General features: G+C 31.2%; 1 protein-coding gene and 1 long non-coding RNA gene across 2 annotated transcripts; one reads left to right on the top strand and one right to left on the bottom strand.

Annotated features, from left to right (window-relative positions):
- Nucleotides 1-1,152: 1,152 nt before the first annotated feature.
- On the bottom strand, nucleotides 1,153-2,428 carry LOC107063315 (uncharacterized). The gene is made up of 2 exons (XR_001475196.1): nucleotides 2,339-2,428; nucleotides 1,153-1,408 (listed from the first exon to the last, which is right to left on the bottom strand). It is a non-coding gene; the product is annotated as an uncharacterized lncRNA (long non-coding RNA).
- Nucleotides 2,429-5,811: 3,383 nt separating this feature from the next.
- On the top strand, nucleotides 5,812-7,126 carry LOC102606255 (uncharacterized protein DKFZp434B061-like). Its single transcript, XM_015315005.1, has 4 exons — nucleotides 5,812-5,830; nucleotides 5,928-6,243; nucleotides 6,611-6,678; nucleotides 6,783-7,126. The coding sequence occupies exons 1-4, from the start codon at nucleotides 5,812-5,814 to the stop codon at nucleotides 7,124-7,126; spliced, it is 747 nt and encodes a 248-aa protein (XP_015170491.1).
- Nucleotides 7,127-10,104: the final 2,978 nt, after the last annotated feature.

Below are 10,104 nucleotides of genomic sequence, written 5' to 3'. Positions count from 1 at the left end.
GGAAATTGCAGATTTTCTGCAAAACAGCAACATTATTATTTCCAAATTTAGTATATAAAATATATTTTATACATAAATTTATTCAATTCAACACTTTATTTTGTGGCCTTTCAATATAAAAATGCTCTTGGCCGACAGTAATTTTTTTTGAAAAATCCGCTGACTCAAGTGAATGACGATATATTCTACGATATTTTACTTTTAAGTACGAAAAAAGAAAGTTTGGTGTAAAATTAATATTACCAAAGTAGGGTAGTTGAGCAGGTGTATTAATATCACAACAAAGTAAAAATAAATTATTTAATTAAGCTCCAAGACTATTTTATTTTTAAGTCTCCTTCTGGGTAAATTAATTGTACAGTACATGAGTATGAAAAGGACGATAAAAAGCATTTTAGTCATTTTATCAAAATCAATGCACTACATGGTCAATATTTAACACTTATGTAACTTGCCTTCTCTTTTACAAATTCAATAATTTTCTCATTAAATTAAGTTTCACATGATTTGTTGGTAAACACTATTTACAAGTTGTTTAACTATCGTTACTCCTACCGACTTATATAAGTTGTCATGACTATCAAGAATAAGTACTCAAACTTGTTATTTTATCAAAATCAAGATTAAATTAATTATTTTTATCCCATTTAACCCTTTAATATTTTATATTCTTAAAATAAGATTAACTTAGTTGTCCTTGTGAAAATGACCATATATAGTTAATAAAATTATTATTATTTTCCTATCGTATGGTAACAATGTCCTTTATATCACCCCAAAATGAACTACGTTACGAAAAATAAGGAGATATATACGGATGCAATGCATAGTTATAAATGCAACGACTAATATGGGACGGAAATAACATTATAATTAACTCTAAGACGACTTAGAATTAAGTGGTCAACCGAATATTAAAGCTTCCCTTTTCACTTTATATCAATATCTAGTTTTATTGTCCATTTTTGATAGATAATTAGATAGTTACTATCTTCGTCTCAATCTCATATTAGATGGGCACTTTCTATATTTTACATAATAATTAAGAAATCATTAATAGATTGAGTAACTTTACTATTTCGCCCTTTGTTCATATTAATTAGCCTATTGAAAAAATAAATTATGAATCTTCAAAATTTCTTTAAATATCCATATGAAAGGAGAAGTAGCCTAAGAAATTTTACAATCTCTTGAAATTCATCCACATAGAAAATCATAGGGTACACCAAATTAAATTATATATTTAATTGTCAAAATTAAAGAAAAGTGAACTAATGAAATCAAAAACAAATTTATATAGTTGAGAGAGACCTCATCTTTTTCAGTTGAGAATGTAGTGAAAGTTGGTCATTAGTTGGGGTAATCTCACTGGTTGAGTGTTCCATTCCTCTTTCTTCAAATGTAATTCCTAAAAAAAAAAACTTTGTTTCCTTTTAATTTCAATTCATATTATTATTAATCCAAAGAAATATATTCATTGCAGAATTTGATTTGAAAAGAAAAGACAAGCCAATAAAAGGGAAATTATGCAACATCAACTCTCATTATAAGTGTCTACATGTCCAAATCCAAAATGGAAGAGCATAGATTTCAGATGAGGCCAAGCTAAAGAACATAATTATGTATTATGCCTTAGAAAACACTTATAATATTCTCCTTTTTTATTTGATTGTTTTACTCTTTTTTTTTAGTTCATTTTAAGAAGAACGTTTCTTTCATTTTTTGGTGATTCTTTAGTTCTAATTTTTCACATGATATGTTTACAATCAAAAAGTTAACGGGCACTATGATATATTTTACGCATTTTTAATTTAAGACTATAAGATTCAAAAGGCTCTTTACTTTCTTAACCTCTACATCAAGTCAAAAATCACACAAAACTTTGAAACATACACTACTAAACATTAAGTATTTTTCCATTGAAATTTTCTATTGAAAAACGTTCGGTGACTATTTTCACAAATATTTTAATTCTATCAATGAAAAAAATAACTAATAGTATTTTCACACATGTTAGTGTTTTAGTGAGAATCTATTTTTCCAGTGAGCTAGTTCGTTAAAAACAGAGTGGGAAAATCTTACTTTGGTAGAGATGTTGTGAGACTCTCTGAAGCATGTAAGTTGTTATAAACAAAAAAAAATAAAGGAAAAAAAAAACAAAAGGTGATTTAAATTTGAAACAACAGAAACAAAAACAATTGTGTTTTTTCATATTTTTATTCACTTTTCCCTTTACACTATAAAATATTATGTAAATCATGGCATTCAAATTGAGGTGTAGCAAAGAATAAAGAGTAATAGTTTAGCATGGAACAAGAATATTTAGAAAAAGAAACACCTCTTTGCTTTGGCTGTTTCTTTTTTATTTATTTGTTTCTTTTTTTGGTTTGTTGTTTCTATACGACAGGTCACCTGTAAATTTATAAGAGAAAATGTGATCAAATATTCATATATAATATAATGTAATATAATTTAGTGTGTGGTCTTGTTTTGGTCTTTCAACACACAATATTGTTGGCCACTCATGGAAAGATAAGGAGAAGTCTGCTGACTCAACAAGTCAATTATTTTGATAGCAAATATATGTGCATATACTTATTTTTGTGTGGATATATTGCTAAAATTAAAGATCCTAGCTAATTATATTTTCTTATAATCTATCGTTAAATGGGTTAACATGAAATTTTTGTTGTTTATCTATAAATTTTGCTTTTCGCTGACTCATTGTTTTCTAGACTGTATTTCATCATTATTATTATTATTATTATTATTATTATTATTATTATTATTATTATTATTATTATTATTATTATATAAGGGATATAATATATTCCGTTATTGAGATGGTGTATATGTTAATAGTTAATACACTTAAGAGAACGTGAATATAATGTATTTCACTACTTCCTCTGTCCCATTTTATGTGAGGTAGTTTGACTCAACACGGAGTTTAAAAAAGAAAGGAAGACTTTTAAAACCTGTGGTCCAAAATGAATGATAGAAATTTGTGTAGTTGTAAATCATTTCATTAGGGGTAAAATAGACATTTTATAGTTAAATTGTTACTTAATATAGAAATGTGTCATTCTTTTTTGGACTGACTAAAAAGAAAAGTAAATCACATAAATTGAAACAGAGAAAATATTATTATTCTCAAATACATTTATTATACGCGCGAATACAATATATTCTACTATTATATGGAAAGTTTTCTCTTACTTTAATTTTACTCGAACTTATAAAAAGTAGTTTACATAAGACTCTTTATAACTTATGAGTGTGATATCATTTATTCATTCTATGCTAAGTGCTTTTCCAATGGCGAAATTGAATTGATCAATCTTTGAATTACAACAATAATAACATACTCAGTATGATTTTATTTATAGAATTTGAGAAAACTGAGTGTACGCAGATCTTATCCTACTTTGTATGAGGTAGGGTGATTGTTTCCAATAAATATTACGATATATTTTCATAGATTAGAGAGAAGAAACCATTTTGTGCAGTTGATTTTCCTCTTTAAGAATCTAATCCAAGAGTTGACAATATGCCCTGTTTCACTATACTTGCTTTTAGGGGTGGGCATTCAATATTCGATTTGAAATTTTTGAATTTTGGGTTTGATAATTCGATAATTGATAGTTAAAAATAGATACCAAATATCAATTTTTTCAACATATGAAAATTAGCAACAAAGGTGTTGGAGGCAGAGGCAAATATAGTTAATATTCTACGGGGTAGACTAAAGTACTTAATAATTTTTTACAAGAAAAATAGATATATATGTAAAAATCACTAGAATTCTAAAGATAAGTTACCATGAGTAACTTTTTAGTTATAAAATGTGTTTCAGAGTAATGAATTATAAAACGTTATTGAAAGTAACATTTGATATTTGTTTATTTTGAATAAAATATAGCATAAAACATTACTGAAAAACACGTTTATTCTAGTTTTGTAATACTTCAAAAATATATATTAATTTGATGATTTGATTTAAATAATAACTTACTTTGATAAAAAAAAATCGTTTTTTAAATCCAATTAATTACAAATTTTGATTTGAAAAGAAAAGACAAGCAAAAAGGGAAATTAATTTTAATTTTCTGGTAGCTTTATGAAAAAGAACCATCTATACATGTCTTGTCATAAACTGTAGAAAAAGAAACTAATATATATAAGGCAAAAGGCATAAATTGCCCCCTAAACGTATACCCAAAAGTCATTTATACACTTTAACTAATGGGGTGACCTATTACACACCTTAAGTACATAAAAGTATATTTATTTCCCCCTTCCGTCACCCAACCCAAGACATTATGCCTAGAGTGAAAGCCACTCGCCTCCTAGTTAAGTCACGTAATAAAAGACCCCCAATCCAATTCATTTGACCCAAACCAGTTTCTTTTGACCCAAACCCGTTTCTTTTCACCCAAACCTGATTCTTTTCACCCAAATCCATTTTATTTTACCCTAGTCCATTTATTTCACCCACCCGTTTCCTTTCTCTAAGAACACCAAAACCTAATCGAAAAAATTCATCTGTAAATCCTAATTTTAGCTAAAATTTTCTTCAATTTATTGGTGTTTTTGAAGCATCCTTGTAGTTATATTTGAAGAACATTGTCAATCGAGGCGTTCATCGTTTGGTGGAAGCAAATCGGTGGTTACTAGGGTTTGGTGGGTACAATCGAGGCGTTCATCATTCATAATTTGTTGTCGTCTCCATATTTGAAAGGTCAGTCAAACATTTCTAGGGTTACTTCATAGTTCATACTTTTTTAGTCTTAGGGTTATTTCGTCTTTATTTTATTTTTTCAAGTTTACTGTATGTCGTCTTTCATTCACATGATTCTCCGTTGTTGTTATATGAATTTTGTTGTTGTATATGTTTTGTCGTTGTTGTTGAGGGTTAACTGATAACATTATTTTCAAGTTAAAATGTCTTTTGAATTGATTACTTTGAGATTTTACCACAGTGGTGTTATTAAGATTGGAAAAAAGGAATACAAGGGGAAAACCATATCATGGTGGAGGAGTTTATGAGTTTTTAGATGTTGATATAGATAGGTTATCTTATTTTGAATTGAGGGATTGTCTGAAAGAGTTGGGGTATGAACCTGGACAATGTGTGTTGTATGTAATGTTGACACCCAATTTTGACCGACCTTTAACCCTTTTTAGGAATGCTATTCGATTAAATATGTATTTTTTAAAATATTTCGAGTTCAAGATTTTAGTTGATTTTTGTCTAAAAATAATATATTTTAGTAAGCTGGATTTTTAAAAATCTATTGTAATTATTATTAAATGATTTTATTATTATATTTATGGATAGTTAAACTCGTAATAATTACTTATTTAAATGTTTTAAGAAACTTAGATGTGTATAATGTATATGAAAATATTTTAAAATATAAAATTTATTAATTGGATATCAATTCCTAAATTTTCCCCCAAATCATTTAAATTTTAGCCCATTTTATTCTAATTCATTCCAATTCTAGCCTATTCAATTTCAATTTTTATCCTTTCATTTCAATTCTAGCCAGCTTTATTACAGATTTGGCCATTCCAATTTTCAATCTAATTTTCAGAATTTTTGATTCCATTTAATCTCATCCGTCCATCTTTTAAGTTAAATCCTAGCCGCTCATTTAAACTAATCCTACGGTTGAGATTGAATCCTCTTATTTCCTATTTTTAAAACTAAAGACTCCAAACCTAAATCTATTCACTCTTTTTCTCTCATCTCTAAAAAAGAACAGCCGCTGCCTCCATCTCTCTGCCTCCACTTCGCCGGCGAGGATGGCCACCACGCAGTCCGGTGGCAGCCTCCTCTCTCTCGTCTCCCTCTTCTCTTTCTCTCTCCTCCTCTTCTTCCTTCTCCCTTCCTATTTTTCCTTTTTTATTTCTCTTTGCAGGACCACCAGCTGCTCCGACCAGCGACCAGCAGCAGCCTCACGCAGCTCCAGCCGGCGAGGACAGCCACCAGCAGCTCCAGCCAGTGACAGCAACACCAGCGAACTCCGGTGACAGCAGCAGCTCCAGCCGGACAGAAACAGCAGCAGGCTCCACCGGCGTCCAGCAGCACCTCCGACCGGCGAGAGCTCCTCAGCGAGCAGCCGTGAAAGCCACCAGCAACAGCAGCAACCAGACGACGCCACCAGCACCTCCGCCCCTCTCTTCTCCGGCGAAGCTCAAAGGCTGTGGAAGACGGATCTTCACAGATCCGTCTGGGTTTGTTCTCCTAAATTCGATTATATGATTTCTCTATTTGATTATGAATATATGATTTTGCATGTTTGTGTTATTATAAAAATGATTAACGGCTGTGAATTTTTGTCCTAAGCATTGCAAATTTTTGATTGATTAGATTTTGCTTCATTAGTATGATGACGTTGTATAGTCGATTGTTGGCCTGCTAAATTGTCGAAACTGTTAATCTTCATTTCATTTCTAAGTGATATCTTCATTTCTGCCCCTATGCTTGACAGATTTTGATTGGAATTTGCATACTGTAAATTTTAAATTTTATAAATGGAAGCATGAACAAATTTCCTTATTTCTCTTTTAGTGAATGATCTTACTTGCTATTAATTAATAGTTATTGTAAATCGATCCCTCCTCCCCTAATTATTGTCCTAAGCAGATTTTCTACATATTATATCTTTGGTAAGTCGGTGGCAGCTTCCTCTCTCTCGTCTCCCTCTTCTCTTTCTCTCTCCGCCTCTCCTTCCTTCTCCCTTCCTATTTTTCCTTTTTATTTCTCTTCGCAGGACCACCAGCTGCTCCGACCAGCGACCAGCAGCAGCCTCACGCAGCTCCAGCCGGCGAGGACAGCCACCAGCAGCTCCAGCCAGTGACAACAACACCAGCGAGCTCCGGTGACAGCAGCAGCTCCAGCCGGACAGAAACAGCAGCAGGCTCCACCGGCGTCCAGCAGCACCTCCGACCGGCGAGAGCTCCTCAGCGAGCAGCCGTGAAAGCCACCAGCAACAGCAGCAACCAGACGACGCCACCAGCACCTCCGCCCCTCTCTTCTCCGGCGAAGCTCAAAGGCTGTGGAAGACGGATCTTCACAGATCCGTCTGGGTTTGTTCTCCTAAATTCGATTATATGATTTCTCTATTTGATTATGAAGATATGATTTTGCATGTTTGTGTTATTATAAAAATGATTAACGGCTGTGAATTTTTGTCCTAAGCATTGCAAATTTTTGATTGATTAGATTTTGCTTCATTAGTATGATGACGTTGTATAGTCGATTGTTGGCCTGCTAAATTGTCGAAACTGTTAATCTTCATTTCATTTCTAAGAGATATCTTCATTTCTGCCCCTATGCTTGACAGATTTTGATTGGAATTTGCATACTGTAAATTTTAAATTTTATAAATGGAAGCATGAACAAATTTCCTTATTTCTCTTTTAGTGAATGATCTTACTTGCTATTAATTAATAGTTATTGTAAATCGATCCCTCCTCCCCTAATTATTGTCCTAAGCAGATTTTCTACATATTATATCTTTGGTAAGTGTTGATTTTAATTTGTTTCCTTTGCTTGTGGACTGATCTTACTTCCTTCGGATAAGGAATTGATAATGTAATTGGCCCCAAGATTATTCTTTTCCTTAGATGTTATTCCGCCAATTTGTGTGTATTAATAGAGTGATTGATTCCCTTGGGCTTAATTAGGATTCAAATAGATTCTTATTTATTTATGGTAATATAACAATGAGTAATTATTTTACTTAGGTGTTTATTGCTTTCCTTATACATGCTAGCCGGTTCTTACCTTATTAGTTGTAACTTTTAATTATATCCTTGTCTTATTTAGCTGCTCTTATAATTGGTAAAAGTTTTAAAATTGGATTTAGTTCTTCTTTAATAAAGGAAATTGTTTATTAATTGATTCCTTAAAATATTTATTTTCCTTACATATGCCCCTCTTCTATTATATAAATAGGACCCCTCCCTTCATTATAAACCCCCACACATTCTGACATTGTTCACACCTTACTTGAATACCAAATTATTGCTCTACTCTTAAAAAAGAATTAAGCTTTCCGGTAAACGCATAAAAGCTCCTCTATTCGCTATTTTTTGCTGTGTTCGTGTGGGTTATCGGACCAAGTGTGGGTCTTCATTGCTGTTAAATATATCTGCATAATTGGTTAGTTCCTCTTCGTTAGGTTAAATTTTGTTTTTGCATTATTACTTTGAATATTGTTGTATGTTGGAATGAATAAAAGGAAGCACCCGAATTAGTTTCCGTTTTTCCCTCTCTATGTGTGATAAAGTCTATGGTTATTATTTGTTTGTTGTGACTTCTTGTGTGTCGCTTATACGAAAGTAATTTGTTGCTATGAATATTTGAGGTTACGATTATTTCACCATTATATACATGTCTTACATTATCCCTTCTAGCAGGTTTTAAACTTAGAGTTCAAGGGATTGAAGAGTCTCTTAGAAGAAATTTCCGGATGGAGCTATTATTTATTTTAGTGTTACATATTTTATTCATTTTGTTCTTTAATTTGGCTTGTAATATTGTGTATAACTCCAACACTATCTCTATATGTGATAGATATATTTGGGGGGATCGTCTAAAGGGGAGGGGATATACATGCTAATTGTTTATTTTGTTTTATTTTAGTTTAACTTGTTTTGCTATGTGTGTTTGTTATAGATAACGAGCTTGATGGAATCCCTTAAATAATCTAACTTAAAATCAATTATTTATTTATGCGCATAGTTTTAAATCAATAAATTTGTAGTGAATAACTTTAGAAGATGTTGCGGGATAATAATCGTTGGACTTTCCGTTAAATTAATTAATAAGAGTTTGATAACTGTAGTTTATACAGATCTTAGTTTTATGTGTTTAATAACTTTTCAGCACGTTAAACTAATTAGCTTATTCATTTAGATTTTAACCTTAGCTTTATGTGAATAAATTCAGACTACTTAGAAAAGCATGCCTATAGAATTCAATTAATAAAATTGACGTTAATTAATCAGTTTAAATAATTTCAGCATATCTAGCTTATCATTTATATATTTGTTAGTCACTTAGATATCAAGCCTGTAGACTCTCAAATTTCTCATGCATGTTAATAACTAAAAGAATTAAAATCTGTCTCATATGCCTGCTGCCTTTTTTTATCTGATATAATTATTTTCTGCATTTTTCTGCCACTTAAAATCAACCATTTTTTTGCATAATGTGCTATTGTAAAATACTGCCTTAATTATAAATCTGCTCGAACTATCAACTTTTGCATTAATCAACTACTGCTTAAAATAAGCTGATTCATTTTAGCATGTTAATTAATAGTAATCTAATTCGTTACTGCCATTTAAAAAAAAAAAAATTTAATGATTTCCCTCTGCATGCCCATTTAAAATTTGCCCTGTTTAGATAAAAAATAATAATTTAAAATTAAGTGAAGCTCTAGCTTTAAATATTATGCTCGCATTAAAATTTTGCTACCTTAAATACCTGCCGCCAGATAATTATTTTTCTGCATTAAGACATTTCTCTGCCAATATTAAATAAATATTGCGATATTATTATTTTGCTACTAAATCTGCTCCTGCATATTTTAATCTTAAATTCCGTCCAAATAAAATTCTGCCTGAATTTTAGTCTCTACATTATTAATAATTATCTTGCAACTTCTAATCAACTAATAATTAAATATTTCCTGTATGCTTTATAAATAAAAATAAAATAAATTTTGCATTTTGTCATAACGCTATGTCCTTGTTAATTTATTTATAACATTATTGTGAAGCTTGTGTATGCTTGTATGCTCACACACTTAGCATGAAACCTTTCACAAGTATCTGTGTTTGCTAGCATGTTAATAAACTAATCTAGAGGCCAATATGAGACCCTACGTGCTAAATGCTCGTCCTAATTGTTTGACTTGGTGTCTAGGTGGGCCTATTATATTTTATTTTGTCTAAATTCACCCTAATAGCAGTCCAATGCCTGTTGGACCTTACGTGGGGACGCTAGACACCTGTTAGAGACGAAAAACATGCGGTGGTGAGGTAGGGGTAGTTTAGGCCCTATGGAGATGATGACATCGACTC

Source organism: Solanum tuberosum, unplaced genomic scaffold, assembly GCF_000226075.1.
Source record: "Solanum tuberosum cultivar DM 1-3 516 R44 unplaced genomic scaffold, SolTub_3.0 scf00330, whole genome shotgun sequence".
NCBI classification, from domain to species: Eukaryota; Viridiplantae; Streptophyta; class Magnoliopsida; order Solanales; family Solanaceae; genus Solanum; species Solanum tuberosum.
Note: the sequence above shows the minus strand (reverse complement) of the source record. Positions and strands in the feature narration are given on the sequence as shown.

What these genes read in the sequence shown, in the direction of transcription:
- LOC102606255 (XM_015315005.1), top strand. An exon ending in ATCTTCACAGATCCGTCTGG is followed by an intron (nt 6,244 to 6,610) that starts GTTTGTTCTCCT and finishes ATTAATTAATAG; the next exon opens with TTATTGTAAATCGATCCCTC. An exon ending in TTCTACATATTATATCTTTG is followed by an intron (nt 6,679 to 6,782) that starts GTAAGTCGGTGG and finishes TTCTCTTCGCAG; the next exon opens with GACCACCAGCTGCTCCGACC.